The 25,101-nt window shown below is 41.0% G+C and overlaps 2 protein-coding genes and 1 non-coding gene across 9 annotated transcripts in view; 1 reads left to right on the top strand and 2 right to left on the bottom strand.

Moving 5' to 3' along the window:
- The window catches only part of tecpr1a (tectonin beta-propeller repeat containing 1a), a 17,100-nt gene extending 6,313 nt beyond the window's left edge, over positions 1-10,787 (top strand). For both annotated transcript variants that reach the window (XM_020712076.3, XM_004080210.5), the window contains exons 11-24: positions 1,934-2,079; positions 2,151-2,306; positions 2,541-2,690; positions 3,248-3,405; positions 4,046-4,276; positions 4,952-5,048; positions 5,211-5,290; positions 5,366-5,422; positions 5,509-5,683; positions 6,160-6,295; positions 6,705-6,797; positions 6,894-7,000; positions 8,267-8,386; positions 9,061-10,787. In XM_020712076.3, the coding sequence (XP_020567735.1) occupies positions 1,934-2,079; positions 2,151-2,306; positions 2,541-2,690; positions 3,248-3,405; positions 4,046-4,276; positions 4,952-5,048; positions 5,211-5,290; positions 5,366-5,422; positions 5,509-5,683; positions 6,160-6,295; positions 6,705-6,797; positions 6,894-7,000; positions 8,267-8,386; positions 9,061-9,207 (1,853 nt within the window). In that variant the 3' untranslated portion in view covers positions 9,208-10,787. The remainder of the gene's footprint in view (positions 1-1,933; positions 2,080-2,150; positions 2,307-2,540; positions 2,691-3,247; positions 3,406-4,045; positions 4,277-4,951; positions 5,049-5,210; positions 5,291-5,365; positions 5,423-5,508; positions 5,684-6,159; positions 6,296-6,704; positions 6,798-6,893; positions 7,001-8,266; positions 8,387-9,060) is intronic.
- Positions 10,757-25,017, bottom strand: bhlha15 (basic helix-loop-helix family, member a15). 6 transcript variants are annotated; one of them, XM_078937085.1, is made up of 7 exons: positions 23,843-23,943; positions 23,658-23,708; positions 23,429-23,513; positions 20,514-21,165; positions 19,967-20,057; positions 18,400-18,592; positions 16,299-18,236 (listed from the first exon to the last, which is right to left on the bottom strand). In XM_078937085.1, exons 2-6 carry the CDS (start codon positions 23,683-23,685, stop codon positions 18,408-18,410), a joined length of 1,041 nt encoding a protein of 346 aa, XP_078793211.1. In that variant the 5' UTR covers positions 23,686-23,708; positions 23,843-23,943; the 3' UTR covers positions 16,299-18,236; positions 18,400-18,407. The 6 variants fall into 6 exon arrangements, 5 of the variants coding, with proteins under 5 accessions (XP_078793213.1, XP_004080259.1, XP_011486182.1 ...); XM_011487881.4 differs by having other exon boundaries at positions 23,658-25,017; XR_013651414.1 differs by lacking the exons at positions 16,299-18,236; positions 20,514-21,165; positions 23,843-23,943 and having other exon boundaries at positions 18,523-18,592; positions 23,658-23,810.
- mir338-2 (microRNA mir-338-2) lies at positions 25,000-25,101 on the bottom strand. The gene has a single exon (NR_107195.1). It is a non-coding gene; the product is annotated as a microRNA mir-338-2 (primary transcript).

The following is a 25,101-nucleotide window of genomic DNA, read 5'->3' as shown; positions in this document are numbered from 1 at the left end:
CGGTGGTACGTGCGTGAAAAGTCTGTTAGACATATGTGGAGCGATCCAGGAAAGCCACAAATTTTGCAAAAATCACGTACAATTATGTGCATTTTACGTAATTACGGCATATAAACTATGTAAAATACAGTACAGACCAAAAGTTTGGATACACCTCATTCAGAGTTTTCTTTATTTTCATGACTACAGTATGAAAATTGTAGATTCACACTGAAGGCATCAAAACTGTGAATTAACACACGTGGAATTATGTACATAAAAAAAAGTCTGAAACAACTGAAAATATGTCATATTGTAGGTTCTTCATAGTATCCACCTTTTGCTTTGATTACTGCTTTGCACACTCTTGGCATTGTCTTGATGAGCTTCTAGAGGTAGTCACCTGAAATGTTTTTTCACTTCACAGGTGTGCCAGTGTCATTTCTTACTTTATAAATGGGGTTGGGACCATCAGTTGTCTTGTGCAGAAGTCAGGTGGACACACAACTGATGGTCCTACTGAACAGACTGTTAGAATTTGGATTATGGCAAGAAAAAAGCAGCTAAGTACAGAAAAACGAGCGGCCATCATTACTTTAAGAAATGAAGGTCGGTCAGTCTGAAAAATTGGGAAAACTTTGAAAGTGTCCCCAAGTGCAGTCACAAAACCATCAAGTGCCACAAAGAAACTGGCTCACATGAGGACCCCCCCAGGAAAGGAAGACCAAGAGTCACCTCTGCTGCAGAGGATAAGTTCATCCAGCCTCAGAAATGGCAGCTTAACAGCAGCTCAGATTAGAGAGCAGGTCAATGGCACACAGAGTTCTAGCAGCAGACACATCCCTACAACTACTGTTCAAAGGAGACTGTGTGAATCAGGCCTTCATGCTAGAATATCTGCTAGGAAACCACTGCTAAAGAAAGGCAACAAGCAGAAGAGACTTGTTTGGACTAAAGAACACAAGGAATGGACATCAGACCAGTGGACATCTGGGCTTTGGTCTGATGAGTCCAAATTGGAGATTTTTGGTTCCAACCACCGTGTCTTTGTGCGACGCAGAAAGGTGAACGGATGGACTCTACATGCCTGGTTCCCACTGTGAAGCATGGAGGAGGAGGTGTGATGGTGTGGGGGAGCTTTGCTGGTGACACTGTTGGGGATTTATTCCAAATTGAAGGCATACTGAACCAGCTGGTTTGCGTCTGGTTTGCGTTTAGTTGGACCATCATTAATTTTTCTACAGGACAATGACCCCAAACACACCTCCAGGCTGAGTAAGGGCTATTTGACCAAGAAGGAGAGTGATGGGGGGCTGCGCCAGATGACCTGGCCTCCACAGTCACCTGAACCCAATCCAGATGGTTTGGGGTGAGCTGGACCGCAGAGTGAAGGCAAAAGGGCCAACAAGTGCTAAGCATTCTGGGAACTCCTTCAAGACTGTTGGAAGACCATTTCAGGTGACTTGAAGAGTGTACAAAGCAGTAATCAAAGCAAAAGGTGGCTACTTTGAAGAACCTACATTATGACATATTTTCAGTTGTTTCTTACTTTTTTGTTATGTTTATAATTCCACATGTGTTAATTCACAGTTTTGATGCCTTCAGTGTGAATCTACAATTGTCATAGTCGTGAAAATAAAGAAAATTCTTTGAATGAGAAGGTGTGTCACAACTTTTGGTCTGTATTGTATGTGTAAATTGTTTAATTCTCAACCGACCAAAAAGTTTGAACAGTTCAAAACTGAATTCACGTAAAGACCCGTCGGCCGAAACTTTCTACGTACTTCTGCGCACATGGACACTTACGAATTATGTACATCACGCATGTATCACGAAAGACATAGGTTTTATACGTGGAAAATGTGCAATATGTACGTAGTGGCTGTGTGACAAGGCCTTAACTGTTGAAGCGAAACATTTTCTAAAGGGATTTACCCTGAATGTGTTTTCGCAGCTGTGACTCAGTCGGTCCAGTCCATGAGTCTGTCAATCAGTCCGGCCCAAACGGCGGCGTGGCGGAGACAGATCTTTGAGCAACTCAGCGAGAGGAGCAGGAGGGAGATGGACGACTTCAAGCACTACGAACAAGCCATAGAACAGGTGTGTGAACAGAGAAGAACAGAGGAGCGCTCCCTTCAATGTCCTCTAATTGACCTCCTCTGAACTTCCAGTCTGTGTGGGTGAAGAAAGGAGCCATGCAGTGGTGGAGAGACTGGAAGCCACACAAGTGGATTGATGTCCAGTTTGCCTTTGAGCAGTTCTCTGGCCCAGACGGCAACAAGGACGGCATTTTATTCATTTATTACAATTATAATGAGGAGAAAAAGGTGAGAGATGATTATCGATGCATAGAAATACCAGAATTTGGGATTTAAACTCCTTCCGCTCTGCAGAAACTATCCTAGAAAGCAACAAGTTTTTTTTTATTTTAGCCAAAAATCGTCATAATCATAATTAAAACAAAACTGGAAACTATTTGAAAAAAGATCAAAAGATAATAGAAGTGGAACAATTTTTTTACACTTGTATAATTTTTCTGTTTTTCATCTGCCTGGATACAGTACCTGCACGCCTTCATCAATGAAGTGACCATTTTGGTTCCTGTGCTGAACGACTCCAAACACACATTTGCCATCTACACGGACGAGCGGACCAAGCAGAGGTGGCCAATCAGGGTGGCTGCTGCCACCGAGCTGGAAATGTACGACTGGGTGTGTATGCTTGCCTGCGTTTGCATCACAGACACAGAATCCATTGGAGGATGAAGCCTGAGGTGTGGTGTGAAAACGGCAATCGGGCGTGTCAAAAGAAGAGTCCAAATTGAAGCTCTGTTGGGTACGACGCAGTGTCTACCCACGTCGTACCCAATTATTATTAGGAGTCCAGTTAAAAGATGGACTCCTAATAACCAAATTGAATCAAACCAAACTTTATTTACTAAAAGCTCTTCTCCTGCTTTGAGCAGCCTAAAGCGCTTTGCAGTTACAAGCAAGACATAGGCAGAAATTCAAATTACAACCAACCCAACCCCCCATTCATACACAATGAACACGGGCATGAAGACCGGACTGATCCTTCCTGGTTTGTGTCAATTGTGAAACAATAGGTAGGGACTCAGGTAGCCTCCAGTAACCCTGGGGTTTAAATAATTCTTGATTTTTGAAGGATTCCTGAGATTTTTAGCTGCCAAATGTACATACTAATTGCTGATTCTGACTTTTTTAAGCTCCTGTCCTCTCTGACTTGATCTTTATTGTCCTCTGTCCAGCTGGCTCTGCTGAGTGTCTCATGCTGTGAATCCAGGGGTATCCAGGGTCCTCCATCCAAACAGGCCATCTGGTCCATCACTTGTAAAGGGGACATCTTTGTCAGCGAGCCCTCTCCCGCTCTGGAGGCCGTGCCTTACCCAACGCCCTGTGACCAGATGTAAGAATATTGTGAAGCCCGTTAAGACAACTGGGCTAATATTGGGCTATATAAAATAAAGTTCACTTAAAGAATCACCTCATTGGGAGAAACTTTGGGTGTGTCCAAATTCAAGGGCTGCAGCTTCAATGGTCAATGCTAGCGGTCAATGCGGTCAATGCTAGCGGGGTCCTTCGTCGAGCGGGTAGGCCAGATGTTATTGCTGTGAATTTGGACGAGTCTAGCCTTTAAATAATTCCAGCCGTTACATCGGCGAATGTCCTGTTGCCTAGCAACCATGAGTCCCAACCAGAGAGGAGTGGTGAACAAAGTGAAGCTCAAAGTTTTTCTGGCTTATTTGATCCAACTTTTAATATTGGAGGTGTGATTATAAAAAGGTGTAATCATCTCCAACTCCGAGTTCCGCTTCAAAGTGCGCCATTAAAATGTCAGAAAATCTCCGGGTTCGGCCGCAGTGCATCTTGGGATATGGGCAGCATAGAAGGAAACACCAGATGAATTTTGAAGGAGTCGTTGAATTTGAACAGCACTTGTTGTGACGTAAGCAGCCGTCAAACGCAGCCCAGGAAGAACGCAGCCCTCCAGTTTGGACACAGCCATAGTCTCACGCTCAGTCACGAGCGCCTGTTCTCTCTGCCAGGTTCTGGCGACAGGTGGGAGGACACTTGCGGATGGGGGAGTGTAACAGCGCCGGGATAGTGTGGGGGATCGGGTATGACCACACTGCCTGGGTCTACACTGGTGGCTACGGGGGAGGCTTCTTCCAGGGTCTGGCCAGCAGCACAGACAACATCTACACACAGACTGATGTCAAGAGTGTTTATATCTACGAGAACCAAAGGTGGAACCCCGTTAGCGGCTACACCAGCAGGTACCAAGATCTTTGTTCAACAAAAGAGTTTATTCACGCACGTGCCAGCAGCGTATGTCTAAAACCACAGCCAAAGTTTAGTTGACCTTTGACCCCGGGGAGAGGTTGCCATCTTTTAACTAAAAAAAAAAAAAAATCACATTTACTTCCAGGTACAAATTTAAACTCCTTCCAAGAGATTTCGATCCATCGTCTCCCAACTCCTCGAGCATCATTTGGAAGCTACTTTGAGAAAAAAATGTTTGTTTTAAAGTTTGCAGATTTTGTACGGCGTTGTTATAGCGAGCTCATAAAAGTTGTGTTCACCTGTGACTTTTTACCGCAATATTGTGAACGTGTAATGCATAAATCATTGGCTCAAGTTGAACAAGACTTTACGACATGCGATATGAAAATATTAGGAATGTTGGCGTGTTGCCAAGGATATCCCAAAAATTACTTTTGTCGATTCTTCTAAAAATTATGTAGACGTGTTCGTCAACCCCAGGTGACCAAGAAATGAAATGGTTGCTATGGAGATTAAACCAACAGAAAAGTGTTTTTTTCTTTTTTTAATGGATGAGGGGCGTGTAGCCGCAGCTCAGCCAGTGAATGCGGGTCAAACGAGGGTAATTGGGGGGTTGCTGAGGTTGGGTTGCAGCTTTCATTTACTTTTGTGTTGCCCTCTCGGTTTAGGGGTCTTCCAACCGACCGCTACATGTGGAGTAATGCGTCCGGACTGCGTGAGTGCACGAAGACGGGCACGAGGCCTCCGTCTCCTCACTGGACGTGGGTGAGCAGAACAGTGATCTGAAAGGGGCCTCGCGGTTCCCCTTGTGCTTCCTCTGGAGCTTTCTATTCTAATCCTTAGCTCTAAAACAAAACATTTTAAAATAAATGTCTATAGAAAAGGGCAGCTTGAAAACCCAGGTGTGTTTCACTTCTCTCATCTCAGATTTCTGACTGGGCTGTGGACTACAGCGTCTCCGGCGGCACAGACAGGGAAGGCTGGCAATATGCCGCCGACTTCCCAGCGTAGGTTTTATTCCTTCTCCTTTTTGTTTCAGCCTCCATTGGTTTCCTCTTTCTACATTATTCTTCCCATTTCAGGTCATTCCACGGCTATAAAACGATGAAGGACTTTGTACGTCGAAGAAGATGGGCCAGGTGCTGCCAAAAGCTGGCAAAACTTCAAACCCTTTTCTAAAAGAGCCATTTCTGAAAGAAATAAAAATCCCATCATTTTTCTACAGGAAGTGTAAATTGACCACTACAGGACCCTGGCAAGAAATCCCGCCCATCCCTTTGATTGACGTGACCGTGCTGCCGTGTGGAGCGCAGAGCAGCGTTGACACAATTCCGCTGTGGGCGATCAGCAGCAAAGGAGACGTCCTCTGTCGACTAGGAGTTTCCGCAAAGACTCCCGCCGTACGTTATCAGCTTTTGAAACTGTTTGATTTAAAGTCTAATATTTCTAAGTTGAAGCTTTCATAACACTGTTACTATTTGGGCGTGGCTAATGTATATCAATGGATGGGAATGTTGCTGAATCTGATGCTATAGTTTTACATTTATTGGACAAAAATGACTCCAAAAACAAAACATGAGCAATTTTGAGATGACAAGCATCCCAAGTGTCCTTTTGACTAACTTTCAGTCCAAACAACAACCGTCTCAAGGACACAGTTATAATATTTATGCTGCATTTTGTGTGAAACATAAATTTAGCAGAATCATTGCAGTTTGCAGGAAATCATAGATAAGTCAAAGCTGGAAAAAAATTGTTTTTTTCCAACATATCTCATTAAAGATTAGAAGTGAGAGGTTTAATGCTTTAAGAATTAAAATTGTCATTCTTGCATACCAGTCTCATCATGTCTCAGATCCCCCACTTGTGTTTCCAGGGATCGTCATGGCTCCACGTGGGAACAGACCAACCCTTCAAGTCCATCTCCATCGGAGCAGCCGGTCAAGTCTGGGCAATCGCCAGGGATGGCTCCGCCTTCCACAGGGGATCGGTTTCCCCTCAGAACCCAGCAGGTCCAACGCATAAACTCTCATAAACATCAATAGCTCTGTTGAAATCTTTATGCACTGCTGAGTTAGTTATTTTCTGGAGTTTATCCAGATGATCAACTATTTTAGTTTCTTTTCAAATAATTTCTGCTAAAAAACAAATTTTTAAAATCTTTTTAATCTCCTCTTCAGTAAAACCGGCTTTAATTTTCTTCCTGTTTTCTGTTTTTGAAATAAAAATCTATATTTTGTATTTTTATTTTAAGAACAACTGTTTTACTATTCTTATTGGTTTGCATTTTTTGACATTTAACTGTTGCTTCATACTATTATAATTTTATTAAATGTCAATGTTGTTGGTAAATATCACTTTTTTTAAACATATTTTAAGAGCTTGAGTGAGGGGAGTGCTGATCTTTGTCTCCCTCTACAGGAGACTGTTGGTACCACATCCCTTCTCCAGCCAAACAAAAGCTAAAGCAGGTGTCAGTTGGAAGGACTTCAATTTGCACTGTTGATGAAAACGGTACAAACATCCCCAGTCCAAGCAGACGAGTAGTCCATAGGGGTTTTCTGAACGTACCTGTCTGTTTTGGGGTGTTCCTGGCTGTTTTCTGTCCAGGTAATCTGTGGTACCGGCAGGGTGTGACCCCCAGCTACCCTCAGGGTTCTTCTTGGGACCACGTTTCCAACAATGTTCGCAAAGTCTCCATGGGGCCCCTGGATCAGGTAGGACTTCTAAAGATCTAGATTTTGTCTTAAGATGTTTTCTAAAAATGTATATTTCTTCTACGAACATTATCAACTTTATTATTTGCTTTAAATCCACTTTTCCTTTACGGTACTATTCAGATTAATACATTTTGACTTTAAGCTGCCTAAAAAATACTTATAAATGTGTCTCCAAATGTAAAAAAAAAAAGCTGTCGATCCACTTTGGATTCAACGTAAAGACAAAAATGACAGAAATGACGTAGATATCAGGGATCAAATAATTCACATTCTCCACGCTTTGGTTCAATGGTGCAGCATAGACACTATGAGTGCATGTAGTGCACTCGATAGTAGTGTTTCCTCGCTGTCCAAATCTACAATTCCAAAATCGAGTGGCCTAGAAATTTCCCAGAATTCTCTGCAAAAAACCAGAGTGTATCGACGCTCACTAGACTGGCGAATGTAGACCACAATGCATTGTGTCTGAACAATTTTAGCCCAAAAATGTATTTTTTTAATAAACCATCAATGTTTTGTCTTCAGAACACGGTGGACTGAAGTGAAAGAAGTGATCATGGTGTCTGAATTGCTTGTAAAATCCAGGGCGCCACATAACCCGCACTATATAGTTTTTTAGTAGTTAGGGATGGGGGGGGGGGATTCAGACACAGCCATAATTCATTGCCCTGGAAATTTCCCAGAAGTCCCCGCAAAAAAAAAAACAAAGTTGTGTCCGAATTGCTTCATTACTCACTAGTGCATTTTGTAGTGCTGTCCGAATCAACACTTCTAAAATTGAGCGCCCTAGAAATCTCCCAGAAGTCTCTGCAAAAAACCAGTGTGCATTGATGCTCACTGCATTATCGACTATAGACCACAGTGCATTAAATTTTTGTGAAATAAAATGTATTTAGATGTTGTTTTTTTAAAAACGTCAAAGTTTTCATCATCAGAACACAGTGGATTCATAAATAGTTGCAGTAAAATTGTTTTTTCACATGTTGTGAAATTAGTGATGTCATATTTGCCATGAAAAATAAATTTGGAGAACATGGTGTCCAAACTGCTGTTAAATTCCAGGGCATTCGTCCCGCACCCCCTGTGTTTATTGATTTTAACTAGATTGACGAACACAGACCACAATGCATTGCGTTTGAACGATTTATCCTGTGAATAATAAATGTATCTAAATTAATTTTTTTTTTTACAGCCATCCAAGTCTTCAGCATTGATTTGTTTTTCTACATAACTGCTAATCTTCCTTGTTGGTTTGTGTTGTAGATTTGGATCATAGCCGACAAGGTTCAGGGAAGCCAAAGTCTGAGCTGTGGGACAGTGTGTCACCGACTGGGAGTCCAGCCCGTAGACCCTAAAGGACAGCAATGGGACTACGGCATCGGGGTGAGAACACAGAGGAACCGTCTCTTAAGAAAACTGTGTCCAACTCTTTTCTATATCTTTTTGGTCAGAATTAATGAGCCAACATGAATACCAACAGCTGAGTTTGTGATTAATAACTAATGGAAGGAATTGAGAAATGCATAACATATAAAATGTTCTAAAATCTTAAAGGAGAACCAGATTAGCATTTACAAAAACATACATTTTCTTAGTAACTAGTTAGTAAAAATAGTTAAAGCTGCAACATTTTCTTTCGAAAAAATACCAGAAACCTTGCAAACCGTCTGCAGATAAATGGACTGATCTTGTGCTCATCGTTTTTCTGAAGAAACGTATCTTTTCATGCAGTTTTCTTTCCTGTCTGAACAAGTTCTTCATTTAAAATCTTTTCGGGCACAAATTGCTGAACCTTTTTGCACCAAAGGAAACTACAGGATGGGATTTAAAAGATGGCCTCTTCTTTTTCTGTCAACAAATACATAATTATTATTCATGTCGAGTTTTCCTGCTTTTAGCCATGACACATATTTTTGGCAGTCATTGTAGTGTATTCATTAAAGTAAGTAATTCTTGTTCTTGTCATATTTTGCGATTCGATGTGTTCCCCTATAGTGAGAATGTTTGGGTTTAGAGTTTATTCTAAGCTCTTCTCTGTCTCCATGGTGACTGTTTAGGGTGGATGGGATCACATCACTGTGAGAGGAAACGCCATGGAGCCGCCCCGAATCGGTCTCCTCTCCCAGAAGGACACGGCTCCTCCGACCTCCTCCAGCCCGCTCCCTATTGGGATCGCAGAGCCCAACGGCACCGCTGTGTGTTGATAGGGGCTGAAAACTTTATTATTTTTTTTTTTGGTGATGTTTAGTCTGTGAAACTATGACGTGGGCTTGTTAAACTTCCTGTTTTATTCGACAAACTGTCTTTTATCAAGGCACTAGCCATCCTTTTTACCAGTTTATCTGCATTTCTACTGTTAGATGGAGTATTAGGGCCACCTTGAAAGAAAAAAACTTGATAATATATGAAAATAAAGTCATACATTTATGAGAAAAAAAAGTCAGAATTTTACAAAAATAAAGTTGTACAATTATGAGAAAGCAAACTTGTAAATAAAATAAAATAGTTTAAATGTTACAAAAATACAGATGTACAATTATGAGAAAAAAAGTCTCAATTTTTACTAATTTTAAGTTGTAAATTTATAAAAAAAAAGCATGAATGTAGAATTTAAAATGTCGCTATTTTTAAGGAAAAAGTGACGCTTTTTCTAAATTAAAACGTCACATTTAGCCTTAAAATGTTTCCACAGTGACATTAGAAAATAGCAACATTTTAAATTCTACATTTATGACTCTATTCTTTTCCATAACTTTACAACTTTATGCTCATAAATGTATTTATTTTTCTGTCTTTAATGGTGCACTTTTACTGTGGATCTTATCACTGCTGTAGTTATAACAATGATAGTTTTAAGTTAAATGTATTCAAATGATGTGGTTTCTTTCAGACCTCACCTAAAAGTTAAATGAAGATGAGTTTTATTTTCTAAAAACTCTGTTTATTTTTGTAGAGGAAAAGATTCAGCCTTCTTGTTGGCTCGCCGTGTATTTTGTGCTCCGTAACCTGCCTGTGAAAAGGAAATAATGACTTCAGAACAGGTGAAGGAGGTTTGGCCGCTTCAGTAATTCGATCCTCTCTGCAAAGATGGTTTCAGTTCCGGCTCACGACCAAAGCTGCTCCGTTTGATCCCATTTTGACACCATTACAGTGTTTGCCGAGGAAAGTGTCACCCCTTTTTGAAAGATAAGTCGTTTAGGAAAAAGATAAAAAGAGTGAAAACTGATTTTTTTTCCTCCTAAATTGTCTTTAAATATTATTTTTTAAGTATTTTTTTACGTCTGCAGGAACCTGGTTGTGAAATAGGTGAAGATTCTATCAGTTTGGAGGTGAAAGAAGGCAGTCTTAAAAAAAAAAAGTAATTTTTGTTCAAAAAATTACAATTATTTACTGAACATAACAACAAAACTTTTGATGCTCACTTTCTGGCTTAAGTTTTATTAAGATTCAGATTTGTGTTTTTTAGTTTAAAGTGGAAAAGAGTGGATTACTTGTAAAAGTCTTGTGGTGTTTTTTAACTGAACCTTCCTCTTTCTCAGGAGAATGTTTGAACTCTTCTTCCTTTGGTCAGATGATGGTACAATGACTGAGCAGCAAGAGAAAAAAAATTATTTTTTTTGTCAATTTTCAAGTTATTGTTGCAGTGACTTAAATGGAGAGCTGTTTCTATTGAAAAGCGACTCATTCCATGCAAAAGTTTAGTGTTAAGTGTGAAATATTGTTCTTCATCCGCATCCCAAAAATGATCACATCTTAATAACTAAAAGTGTTTATTGACATTAAATCAAGTGTTTTTTCCTCGACTTTCCTGCTTCAAGATGAGCCCACACAACAAAAGGAATGGCACACACTTCAAAAGCCGTCTTTGGTCTTTAAACGCAAATTTCAATTTTATAGATTAGGAGCTAAAGCAATCGCCAATTATATTCACATTAGTATTAGCTGCTTGTCTTTCAAACTGCCACTTTACCAAAAAAATTTAAATCAGAAGTAAACACAAAAGGGAAGAAGGCCACTGCTCGCCTGAACCCACAGAGAAACGTCACTGAAGATGAGCCTTTTCGGTTCTGAATGCACTTAATGCTGGTCCACTTCACTGCAGTCTTTAGGCCAACGATCATCAAAACCACACTTACATTCAAGCATTTTGTCCCGTATCCAGGAGGGGAACAGAATCCAGTCCAAATCCAGAGACAGGGATTCTTCTGACCTCCGTCTGACAGTTTTCATCCTACTTCTCCTGGCTGAAGCTGTGCATCTGTGTGAGGTACTGGGTGAGACCATCCTCGCCCTCCTCCTCCAGGTGCTGTTGGTAGCACTGAAGCAGTTTGGCAGTGCTGGCCTCTGAGGGGACCCCGCCTGCAGGCAGGCAGGCCCCCGACATGTCCAGGATGATGGTGGTTAGAGCTTTGATGTAATTCTTAGCCAAGGTCAGAGTCTCGATCTTGGACAGCTTCTTGTCCGTCTTGACGTGTGGGATGGCCTCCCGCAGGGCCTGGAAGGCGTTGTTGAGTTTGTGCATGCGCTGGCGCTCCCGCTCGTTACTCTCCAGCCGTCTGATGCTGCGCTCTTTGGTGCTGGAGCCGTGTTGTCTGCGCCGGCGGCCTCCACCCACTCCACCCTGACGTCTCCCCTCCCTGCTCCTCAAAGATCCCCTCCAGGAGTCACCGATCCGGACCGAGGCTTCGGAGCCTTCCTGTTCACTGGAGCCTGGCTCTGTGTCTGGTTCAAGTTCTGGCTCCGGGTCGGACCAGGGCCTCCTGGAGGGTTTCCCTGCCTTTCTTTTGCATTTCATCCTGCTGCTCCCTTTGAAGGACCTCAGCTTGAATTAACCTGGAGGGCAGAGAGACAGAACACGTAGGTCTTTATAGTCTAAAAGAAGACTTTTCTCCAGTTTTGCATCCTAAACCTGCAGTGAGAAAACTCTGTTAGTCTTTGCTTGTCTTTTTCGATCAGCTGAGATAATAATTTCAAGTTACACTCACAAAAAGCGAGAACAGCCAGGATACAGCCACAGCAGACCCTACAAATTAACCAGACCTAATTTATTCTCAATAATGGAACAAGAAAAGAAGTTACTCTAGATTCAAATGTGCTTTTACGAGCTATGCAAACCCAAGGATTGATAGAAAAAGTGGTTTTGCATAGATTAGGGAGGAAAGACTGACTAGGACTGTCTATATCATTCTTTTTCCCTAGTTTACAACAGAGTTGGACCTGACACCTCAGAAAGAAGGCGCACAAAGCAGCAGACATAAAAGCAACACGCAGAGGGAAGAGGACTCTTACTGTGGAAGGTAGACTGCCCGTCTTGCCTCTGAGTGTTCGTGGAAAAACGCATCCGGCCACGAAAGTGCGTAAAAGTCGGCGCGCAGAGAGAGTGGAAGGAGACGGCGGTGGAGCGTCAGCGCACCGCGGACGCACGCAGATAACTGTCACATGTGCGCAACTCGCGGCCGACTGATGGACACGTCGCGCTGCTCGGCCAATCACAGAGCCAGCCCACTGTGCCCTCACCGGGAGAGTCCACACAGGCAGGATTCACACCCTCAACTCACACAGACAGAGGCAGGCCAACGGCAGCAGCCAAAAGCAACAGTTTACATTAAAACGGCTCACCATAGATTCATTTATCAATATTCGAAATACGCTCAAACATTTGCAGATTGAAAAAAAATTAAAAATCAGGACGTTTAAAACCATAAAATGTTTATATTTCACTGTTTTTATTACCAAAGCAAAAGAAATTATGACTAAATTAAGGCAAGGCAAGTTTATTTGTATAGCACATTTTGTGTAGAAATACACTTTGGCGCTTTATGCATTAATGTAAACATTTACAAAAAGTATTAAAGAAGAGATCATTAAATTAAAAGAAAATGTGGAGACATTTTAGGTAAGCTTAAAGTTAAAGTCCGGATGTAACCTTCTGACAAAAAACTACTCAAATGTAGCAGAGAACAGGTGTAAACCTGGATTGAAATGATGGACATGCGCTAGTAAACACTAGAAAAAGAAGATGAAGTCCCTCTCTGCTTGTTCAGTGTGAACACTGGGGACTGAATGCGCATTCAAGAACCTTACGCGATTTGAATGCGCGTCACAGTGTGTCTGTAGCTTAAGGCTGTTTTGGAATTCTATTCCAAGACCTCCAGCGTCCATCGGGGCGGTTTGCAGCACAGAGTGAAGCGGCTGGGATGAGGGTCAGCACTGCTAAGTCTGAGGCCATGGTTCTTGACCGGAGAAAGGTAGTTTGCCCTCCCTGGGTGGGTGGAGTGGTCTTGCCTCAAGTGGAGGAGTTTAAATGTCTTTGAAACTTGTTCACCCAGAGGAAAGATCAGAGAGTGAGGCATCTAGTCTGGATGCATGTCCCACTGAGCAGAAGCCCCGGGGAAGACCCAGAACACGCTGGAGAGACCATACATCTCGCGGCTGGCCGGGAATGTTTTGGGGTCCCCCTAGATGAGCTGGAGGAAGTGGCCAGGGAGAAGGAAGTCTGGGTATGTTAGCTTAGACTGTTGCCCCCATGACCTGATCCTGGATGAGCGGAAGAAGACGGATAGATATTCCAGATCTGTGGAGCAGCTGAATGCAACTTATCCATGTTTTTAGGTTTGACCCTAGGAACTGACAACAGACCGGTTTCAGATGACTGTGAGGTCTGGCTGGTACATACTGGGTCATCAATCATGTATTTTTGGTGCTAAACCATTCAAAGCTTGATAAACCAGCAACCGAACTTTAAAGTCTGGTTTTTCCTGGTCCTGCTTAGACATCAGATCTTTAAACCTCAAAGATGATGTTATCTGATTTTGTGCCTTTATGTGTTTCCAAATATTTAGATCTGTGTCCAAAACTACACCCTAGTTCCTGCCTGGTTGGATGTTTTTTATAAATTGATTGAAGCTCTGTTGTGACCTCCTACCGTTTTTCTCTTTAGTTCCAAAGACCAAAAATTCTGTTTTTTATTTTTTCAAATCTCCAAGCACCTAATTTTAGCATAAGTACCGGTAACTATTTTAAAAAGAAGCGAATATAAACAGAGATGTTATAATTTATCAAAATAAGAAAAATAAAAAGATATTTTGCTTTTTTAACTTTGGGCACAATGTCTTACAACAATAATAGTCAATAAAACTGAAAACTGCCAAGTGTCATTTCATTTTGCTTTTCTCCTTATAGATAATTTTCTTTTGTGGAAACTTTAATGTTTCCTGGATCACATTTCACTTAAGCAAGTATAAATTTCAAACAAAGCCGGTGGAGTCAAGTTAAATTGTCATCATATTATTTTCCATTTTGGAAATCTACTCAGTTTTTCGGGTGGAAAAGGACGGCTGGAGACGTTGCTGCTCATTGTCATTTTGAAGGCTCAGTAAAAAGCCAACCTCATTTCCATCGGCCCTGCCTGATTTGAATACAGTCGACTTTTCTGACAGCAGAGAGGTAGATCCCCTTTGTTTACTTGCTGCTAAACGTTTTTTGCAGTCTGTCTCTTCTGTAATGAGACAGCAAAGCAAACTGATGCACACCCTCAAACCACAAAAGGTCTGAATAAACATCACAGGCCAAGTGGTAAAACATTGCTCAAATACGCCCCGGCCAAACATGGATGTGTGATCTGGAATAATCCCACTTTGTCAGTTTGACCCGCAGGCAGCTGTTGGCAGTTGGGATTACCTCTTCTTGATGTAGATAGAGCAGAAGCAGGGAGGTGTCCACTCAGTGATGCGTACTGAGCATGCACCACAATGTGTCACAATGAACTGAAACAGCAAGAAAGTCACCAGAACCTCAAGTGGTTCTTCTTTAGAAAATGAAATTGAAAAAAGGCTTCTCCACCGTAACGCTTTACAATCATTTTGACATGTTGATAACATCTTAAAATGCTTAAAACACAAAACAAAAGGAATTCAGTCTAGTAGTTGTTCTTTTAAAACATTTATTTTAAATTTGGCTTGTGGGTGGAGCTTCCCAGTGAGTGACAAGTGATTCTGAGTGACAGCTTAGCTTCCAAATCTTTTTCAGACCCAAATGCTGCAGAGTTACTCTAAAAATTGGAGTCAGGGCAGCCAAAAGCTGGGTTGGAAGTTGAATAATTACAAAAATAAACATCATTTTAATGGAAAAAAAATAGCAGAAAACATTAAGTTAATGTTTGTGACCTTTTACTCTGAGGGAATTTGGTCCAGCAGTAACCCTCTAAACAGAAATAAGACAAAATAAACCAAAAAGTACTCAAAAGTGAAAATAAAACTTCAAATGAAATAAACTGAGTCAAATAAGACGAGTCTGTGTTTGTGGAATCACAGGGACTTGGTGGTGCAGCTGCAGATCTCCCAGCTTTTTAAGGCAAACAGCTGCTGACTTTTGGTTTTGATGTCCTTGATCAGCTCCTGTGTGTGTTTGTGTGCTGGGTGGATTGAGGGGGGTGCTGGTGTGTGTGTGTGTGTGTGTGCTTACTAATGTTGTGGGAACATGAATCTATTTGCACAGTCGCACTGTGGCAACTTACAGAGAAGATTTCTGGTCAAAGATTGAGCTTCATGCTGAAGCTTTGAGGACCTGTGAGAAGATAGACATGTGATTCTACATGTACTGGAGATGTATAAGGGTAACAGATTTGAGTAAAAGAAAATCGATCTAGTACTGAGAGAATGCAGATGTGATTTTAAAAAACATTTTAAAAAACTGACTTATATATGCTTTTTTCTTCTTTATTATGCACTTTTCAGATACCATGACTTATACTCTGGTACAACTTATACTCCAGAGTAACTTATAGATGTTTTTCTCTCATTTTTTGTGCATTTTTGGCTCCTGCGACTTATAGTCTGGTGCTATTTTTACTACATAGTGACTTATAGATGTTTTTTCTTATGGATTTTTCAGCTCCTGTGACTTATACTCTGGTGCGACTTATACAACAGAAAATACAGTAATCAGTTTCTGGCAAACTTTGTCAGTTTCTCCTTCTGTTGTGTCGCTACTTTCTTTGCTGCTGTCTTTTTAAGTACATGTAATGCAAACATAAAGACATCCAATCACAAGCTGGCTTCTACCAAGTCGGGTCAATTACAATTGATTAAAGGTGAACCACAGCTAGGGATGTGTGTTGTGTACGAAACATATGAGAGCTTTTTTTTCCCAGCACTTTAATCGATACCTGAACATACACCTTTTAAACACAAAAAACCCCAAGGGGATTTTTTTTGTTTGTTTGTTTGCAGCTTTTATATTTTTATATTAAAGACATTGTATTTTTGCGATTAAAATAAAAAAGCGCCAATAAAGATTTCCTCTGTTAAAAAGCATTTTTATTTACAGTTTTGAACGCCAAAAAAGAAATGAAAATATAGATTGTATCCATTTAGGTAACAAAAATGGACTGCATTATACGGCCACTAATTTTTTTATGTATCGATTCGTGGTTTATGAATGGAGATGCAAATCAAATCATATGAAAGGTTCTAACTTCTTCCAGCAGGAAATCAAGCAACTTCTTGATATCATCAGATTTGTCCATCACTGGGAGTTTTTTTTCTGGGGGCATGATCAGGAATTGCTTTAAGTAATATTTACGCAGTAAACTGAGTTGCAAAGAGCAGCTGCTCTATCGCTCAGTGTTGTCATAGCGCCTTCCCGGATGTACCCCAGGAAAAGATGCACACACCCCTAACATGTGGAGATGCATTTAAATATGTCTGATAATCAACTGTTGACAGATAACAGGGCACATTTATAGTTATGACGACTGTTTCTACCGTTAACAGTTTCCACATTATGTTGCATTTACTGGATGAGCTTGTCCAAACTGACAGATTACTATTATTGGCACATAGGAAAGTTGGACACAACCAACCAATTGCTAGATTACTGTTCAATTCATAGAGTTATCACCAGAAAGCAAGGATTAGGCAGTCATTTGAGATAAAGTAAAGAAAATCCCAAATGGCAATGGACCACAAAAAGATAATAAGAAAAGTGGATGTTCGGACAAGTTTTTACAAAATGTAGACGCTTTTAAGATCAGCAAAGGTGTCAGTTGACTACAACATTTGGTGATAAAATATTACGTGGGGCGGCCGTGGTGAAGCGTTATGGCGGGCGACTAGGTTTGATTCCAACCTTGCCTGGCCATATGTTAAAGTGCCCTTGGGCAAGACACTGAACCCCACATTGCCTCTAGTGGTTATAGGTTGGCGCCAGTGTTCGGTTCGCCATCAGTGTGGGAATTTGCGCGACTGTAAAGCGCTTTAGGCCTTCAAGGAGGGTGGGAAAACGTGATACAAGTGTACAACATTTATAGTTAAACAGTTCTTGCAACTTCAAAGGTTAAAAGTTACAACTTGGGTTAATTTTAGAGTAAGTTTGGGATAAAACTCAAGATCAAGCATCAATTTTTTACTATTAGATTTAGGTCAAGGTTTCCGGGAAGGAGCGTGGGGACCGTGAGGACATCCAGTCTGGTCCTCAAGATTTTACAGTCGGGGACTTTATCCTTTTGGAAGAAGTACTAACATTTAGTGCATTGTGAGGACCCACGAAACTAAGCCCAGAAGCACCACAAAATTGTTCACTTGTGCCTTAAATACTGAGATCAGATGGTAGTGCTTACATAAATGATGGCCACCATGTGTGGGTACCCATATCCATACAAATCCCCACTTGTCCTGCCAAGTTTCTATCCCCTCTCAGGTATCTAATCATCCAAAGCGGTCACTGGAAACATTATCTTTTCCTTTAGTTTACTCAATTTCTGCCTGCTTTGGCCCTCAGACCAGCACTGTTTATTTTGTCACAGCTGCAGATAAATTCAGAGTTGAATCCACTTCAACAAAGAGATATGTTCACCAGCAGGCTGGTTTTTAACAAAACTATCGGCTTTTAAATTACAGAGATGGATTCAGATAATAGTTCCACTTACTATGTCACTTACTTTCTGAAGAGCTTTGCTTGCAGCTGGAAAGATACCAACTCTGTTATGCAACTGGCTGCTTTGTCACATCACAGCAGCTCGCGTCAAACACAGACTGTGTCATGCCAACAACTGCAAAAGCTCAGTCCTCCGTTACACGGAGCTGCTCAACTGTGATGTCATGAATCCATCTGTAGCACAGAGCGGCGGAAGAAAGGGCATTAAAATCCCTGACTCATAAAAAGAGAGGGAGGTGAGCTAGAGCTGAAGATCTGGACGATTAGTCAGTTTTTCCATGAGATCAAGGCTGGCTGCCTGCAAGAAAAACAAGCGTGGATGTCACACGAGGCCATGGTGACAGTGAGGTGGCCTTTGGCTGGAGGAAGGCGTCATGACAGGGAAGTTGCTTTGACCACTGCCCTGTCACAAAATATGCCACATGCACGTGTGTGTGTGTGTGTGTGTGTGTGTCACCCACCTTTTGCCTCACAGCTCAAGGTCTGACTCAGTGACATAGGTCAGGACCAGGCAGGTGTGGGACACAGACCGGTTCTTCGGCCTGGACGGGGAAGTCCAATCCAGGGATGGCAGGGAGACAGAGTGAGGGTCCATAGCAGTCTGAAAATAAGGGGTGTTCTCCAACGCCTGAAAGTCATCTTCCCACTCCCAACCTGCAGGAAATGAGCACATCAATGAAATATCAGGAGTTTTCTTCACCGGTTTTATTGTCTAGTGGACCTAATTTGTTGTGACACTTGCCGAAAGATGCTGTTTGATTTGTTTTTACGCTGCACTGTGTCTGTTCCTCGTAATTTTTGATGTGTGCTGTTGGCAGATTCGTTCTGCAATTCGATCCAATTCAATTCAATTTTCTTTATATAACCCAATATTGCAACAACAGTCATCTCAATGGGCTACATACCAGTAATTGTATAGTAAACATAAAATCATAAGGATCATGAATTCATATAATTCAATAAGTAAATTTTAAACTAAACAAAACAAAACAAAACAAAACTAAACTAAACTAAACTAAACTAAACTAAACTAAACTAAACTAAACTAAACTAAACTAAACTAAACTAAACTAAACTAAACTAAACTAAACTAAACTAAACTAAACTAAACTAAACTAAACTGGACATCCCTTCCCTTAGACCCTCCTTCTTGGTAAAAAAAAAAATCCTTAAAAAAATGGATTCCGGAAAAAAAAGAAAAACTTGCTCAGACTTTGGACCAGACACCCCAACCCTATGAGTATGATTATGTGGGCGGTCGACCCATGATCGTAAGAATGCAGGTTCAATTCCCGCCTTGCACGCCCAAGACACTGAACCCCATCTTGCCTCTGGTGGGAGGTTGGCGCCAGTGTTCGGCAGCGGAGCCGCTGTCAGTGTGTGAATGTGTGTGTCTATGGGTGAATGGGACTGTGACTGTAAAGCGCTTTGGGCCTTCGAAAGAAGATAGAAAGCGCTAAATAAGTATACGCCATTTACCATTTACCATTTACCATTTACCATTTACCATGAACTGATCAAGGCACTACACTACATAATACCACCAGCTGCAGAGAACAAACTTCACACATCTAGATGTGATGAATAATGGGACTATATATGGAGTTATTATCAAATAACAGACAAGATTTACTTTGAAATCAATATTTGTGACTCAATTCCACTTGTGATAGTAATTTTTGAGACAAAACTGATAATTGAAGAGTAAAATGTATCGTGAAAGGAACCGTCAGCGCGGAAAACATATTTAACATTTTTTATTACAGCTTTTTAGCAGCTGAGTGTTTTTCTTCTTTAAATTGATATCTGTATTCTATTTTTCAATTTCTATTTACAAGACAGTTTTATTTAGTGAAAATTTAACTGTGAATTTCTGCTTGATTCATAAAATATATCTTAATGGGTTAAGTGTGAAAACTTCCTGGTGATGTTTGGGGACAATTGGTGTTAAAACTGTTTTGTTGTCCTGGATTTTGGACAGTAGATTGCTGGTGATGAGACGGAAACGGCGAGTGGTGAGTATCCTACCAGAGTCTTCCTCAACTGTCTGCATCTGATGAAAACAGCTGCATGGCAGAAACGGGTCGGACCCAGAGTGAAGCTCCACTGTTGGAGTCTCCTAACATTAAACAAAAACACAACAGACTGTTATGCTTGAATAATCCAATACTGGTCAAGAGTTATTTCCACCCTTAAACAGTTAAATATGACGGAAAGCTTGAAAGGTTTATAAACACTTACAGATGAGAAAAACCCAAAAAGTTTAGAAAATAGCGGTCAGTTTAAGAAGCTCAATCCAAATTAATTCATAGGAAACCTGGTTAAGTAAAACTGAAGTTTTCTTGGAGGAATCCCAATATTAAATGTTGGACATTAGATAAAAACAACAGGAGGGACCTTGGAGGAAAGATTGGATTCAAACTACAAAGCAACTCTGACTTCTGCTGATTGTTATTTTGGTTTTTGAGTTAACCTTTCATACTTTTATCTAAAAGAAACTTTTAAAAGTCCTCCAACAGGGGTAAATAACAATTTTTTTGACAAGGATTTCATAGTGCAGAAGGATTAGAAGTACCTGATCAAACAGGTACACAGTGACGTCTTCATCGAAGGACACGCTTTTCTTCCGTTTTATGTTTCCATCTTGCTCTACTGACTCGTCTGGATCATTGGAATTTGGACAGATTTGCAGATGACTTCTAAGGTTTATTAAATTTCCATTGGCAGCATCTTCAGTAATAGGGCTTAAAGACTTTTGGATGATGGAGGGCTTTAGAGTTGATACAAACATGTTATCCATGGTCCATTGGTGTCCAGTGAATTTCCTCCAATCCTGAAAAACTTCCCAGTCATCACATAAAATGATGCACCCATTAATTATATTCTTATTCATGGAGTTTTGTGTGTTTGACACATTCAAGTTGTTGGGAACCACACTGGAAACGTTTTTAACACTTAAAAAGTGTCCTTTCTGAGTTTCTGGGGATTCTGGGAGAACTGGATCTGGAAAAGCAAACACTGATTCTTGGATCTGCTTTTTCTGAGAACCACGGTGAGAAGATGACGGAAAGCAGGAGCACTGTGTTTGATCCGTATGTCTCCACGGCCTCCTATTTACGTTTCTTTTGTCGGGATGAAGAATGAGGGCGCAGCTGAGTGTTTGTTGCTCCCCCTCTTCGGTTTGCACCGTCTCACCTGAGGACTTCAACCAACAAGGCTCCGCCTCCCTGCATGTGGGATTCACAACAACTCAGTCAGATCCTTCAAACACGCTAATGATCAGCTTAATTACCACTATAAGTCTGATACGTCATGCAATATGGATGACTGGGGGGGGCATGAGGCAGCAGCTTCATGCATCAGTCTTGATTTCAAAACCTTGTATTGCCACAACTTAGCAATACAACTTAACACAAAAACTGGGCCAACATGCTTCTCAAAGCAAATTAAAAAGATCAAAAGTTGACATTTTATTCTTTAACTGCAAATTATTAAGTACAACTCTGCTAAAAACAGACTCCAACTGTAGGTTTTTGGTTTTTGTTTTTAAATTATTGGGCATGACTGACTAAGATCCCGACCAATAAAGACTTTCTGAGCACGATAAAAATAACCATTTGCTGTTAATTTACCTAAATTGATTCCCCTAGAGATAACTAGCACCATCAGCAGTATTTTGAAGGGTTTGCACATTAAATCAAAGCAAAAGGCTTCTGCCTGAACAAAAAAAAATAAACTGCACCATCTGGAAATGGTCTAATTTTGCTTGAGGCGAGCAGTGTTTTTTTGTCCATGTTCGTTTTTTTTTTTTTTACCATAATCTCATTCATGACCAGCGGGTGGCAATATTTCAAGAAAGAGAAGGGTTTTCACCCGCCTGAAGTGGCTCAGTGTCTTTGAGGATTTTTTCATTCATATGCCACATTTTCTGGCATAAAGGCGGTGTTTTGCCCAGTTTCCACATTAGATCTTTCGTATTTCTGGCGTTCGTGATTCGTCGATGTGCGCAGATGTCCGTCGAAGGTTTCTGCCGACGTGAAATTCGGTTTTGAGCTGTTTAAAATTTTTTGGTTGATTGAAAATTTGCAGTTTATGCATATTTTACTTAGTTTAGACGCAATGATTATGTAAATCTTGAGCAACTGTGCCTGATTTTTGCAAGATGCATACGCAAATTTTTGGCTTTCCACCACCTTTTTACGTATATCTAACAGACGCATGTACCACAGATGTATAACATTTATATTACACATGTGATGGTGCACGTTCAAATGACATAATTGATGCACGAGTCACTAATGAACCGCATATGGAATAATCACGTACGGTTCATTTTCTATGTTAATTTACGTGGTCTTTGCGTGGTTTATTCGTACTTCTTCCGTGGTTTATTCGTGACACATTTGTGACCACAACTTTTCTCATTTTTTGCCCGTATATTCATGTATGACCCAATTTCATCTGTGCAAAATGCGCAAAATGTTTATGGTGGCTGTGTAACACAGGCTTGTGTTTTTAGTGTTTTTAACATGTTCTTGTGGCATTTGTCTGATGATGGAGGACGTATATAAATAAAATATAAATTAGCCAAGAAATTACACTTCTTAGAAACACTTTGAAAATAGATCAAACATTAATCAAAAGATAATCGGAGTGGTTAGTTAAGACAAACCAGGTTAACTTTTAAAATTGAAAGATTTCAATCTTTCTGTGTTAAGATGTCTGAAAAGTATCTGTGCAGCTCTTTATTTTAACCTGCTGGTCTGAAAATTTGCAAAAAAGCCACATTTAGCCTGTGTGTTTTGAAAATAAAAGGATTTCTTGACCTCTGTGTGCTTCTAAGACACTGGAAAGTCTTTGGGAGAAGCTCCACTGTGTCGTAAAAGCAGGTGTATCATAATTTAAAACACTTAAGGAAGCTCAAATACTTAAAAATGTAGAGTAAAAAGAAACACAACAAGCAACATGCTGTTAAAGGACTGAGTGAAGACATGTCCTCTCCAAGCTCAAGCTTCCGGATTTTTTTGGCCACACTTGGAATGGTTGGATGAGCCAAAGTATGCCGTCCATTTTCCACAACAGGGTGCACTAACCCTGATGAAACACAAATGCAGCCGTGCACACCAATACCGGCCACTCACTCCTGCGCCTGAATAAATATAAGAGCCTGTCCATCTGCAGGGACAAAGACGCAAGAGGAAACTTTCTCCGGTCTGTGGTAACCAAGCAACCGCTGGGCGAGTGACTCAGGAAAGGAAGATAGGAGCTGAGTCACAGCCATCGTGACGTAAAGGATGTAAAAAGACACACAAACACATGCATGCTGTAGGCCGTAAAGCTTGTAATCTGCTCCGTTTGGGTACATTTACACCTTATTGTGTAACAGGTGGAGGGGCTCAGGGGAAAAAACAGGTTCTAAGACTTAAGCAAACAACCAAAAAGGTTCCACAACGGAAAGGCAGACACTCACAGCTGTAATTTGCACCATACCTTCTGGCGATTTTGTGTCCGGAAAACCAGCTCAAACCATCTTTTCTAATGACCAGCGTGGCTCCAACGTTAATATTTTTCAGCTCTGTAAAAATAGAGAAGAGCATGCATCTAAACTAGCAGACACTGCCTGTAAATTCTGCTGCATCACGACTAGTGCTGTAAGATGTGTTGCAGCACAACGTCTCTGCAACCACAACAAGATACAGCAGCAAATTCATCTACTCACCGTGCATTCTTCTCTCTGCTGCAGCCATGCTCCTCTACACGGGCCAGCTTTCTGAAGGCAGGATGCACATGGAGAGAGGGGACACATTGCAAATGGGATAGGGTGGGGTGGGGGGGTGCAAAAAGTGCAGGAGCAAAAGCCAGGATGAAAAGGATGTGAGGGCAAAGAAAGGACGAAGAGCTCACATTTCCAGCTCTCTCCCGGAAAGCTGGTGGCCTTCCTGCAGCAGAGCGCGATCGATAACCACCCGTCTAATGTAACACAGCGGCCAAACTCATCGACACCCCCGCTGTCGTTACTGTTTATCCATCTTTAGATTTCATTGACATAAATCTTGAAGACCCACTCTGATGTAAATGGTGTTCTTGGTTGCATTTTTCTGACGAAGGAGGACATATTAAGCTTGAAACTTCGGAGAATGTCTGATAATTGTTGTGAATCAGGAGGAGACGAACAAACACAATCTGGAAAAGGACAAAGAAAATGCGTCACACGCTCCCTGCTCCGAGCTCTCAGCGTCGGGGAGGGGAAGAGGGGATGGAGTTGCTCCACGCATTAGTCCCAACCCACAACTCAGAGGTGAACTTTGGAATATACTGCTGCCACTCCACAGAAACCATGTCCCTAGAAAACAAGTTTTGTTTGGAGGTTTTTTGGGCAAAAAATGGCATCTTAATTAAATGAAAACTGGAAACATTTTGAAAATAGATCAAAAGATGTTCAGACAGGGATTTTTAAGATTAAATGATAGAGTGTCTGGAATAAATCTAGACAACAAACAGAAGCTGATGGCTCTGCCCAAATGTAGAAAGTCTTTGATGTAGTTACTGTCACACCCAGGTTCACCTTTCGGCATGTCCCTTCAGGGGTCGCCTCTTATTCACCTTATGTCTATGGGTGCAGGGCATAAGATTAAAAAAAAGAAAAAGAAACCCCGAATACAATTCAGTCAGCACTCAATCCACCAAAAACACTTCATAAAGCTGCCAAAACATCTTACTGTTTAACAAAATAAGGGTTAATTACTCATACAGCAGATGCGACACATCCAGACAACAAAGTTGAATGTGTAGTTTTACATTACAAAAGAAGACATCTGAATGTGATGAGTTTTAAGATTGAATTTCTCTTTTTTTGAGTCCTGCCTTCTGCTTTGCCAGGTGAGGGAACAGTGCTTCCCTCTATTGGTTAAACGACAAATAGCAACTGTTTTTAGTCTTTCGGATTTAAGTTATAGTAATTGGGTGTTTTCTATGATATACAATACCTAAAAAAACATCTTTGAGATATTTGTTTCGCTGATTCTTTAAAAAAAAAACTGTTTCATTTTGTACTTTTCTTGCAGATTTTGCTCTCCCCCAGCAACAAAATCACTGATGCTGGAGTTCTGCTTTTCCACACCCAGACAGCATCAGGATGTTGTTTCCAGGAGACAACAACACCA

This window comes from Oryzias latipes, chromosome 19 (assembly GCF_053564925.1).
Source record: "Oryzias latipes strain Hd-rR chromosome 19, Olatipes_Hd-rR_3.1".
NCBI classification, from domain to species: domain Eukaryota; kingdom Metazoa; phylum Chordata; class Actinopteri; order Beloniformes; family Adrianichthyidae; genus Oryzias; species Oryzias latipes.
This window is presented reverse-complemented; position numbering and strand designations above follow the sequence as displayed.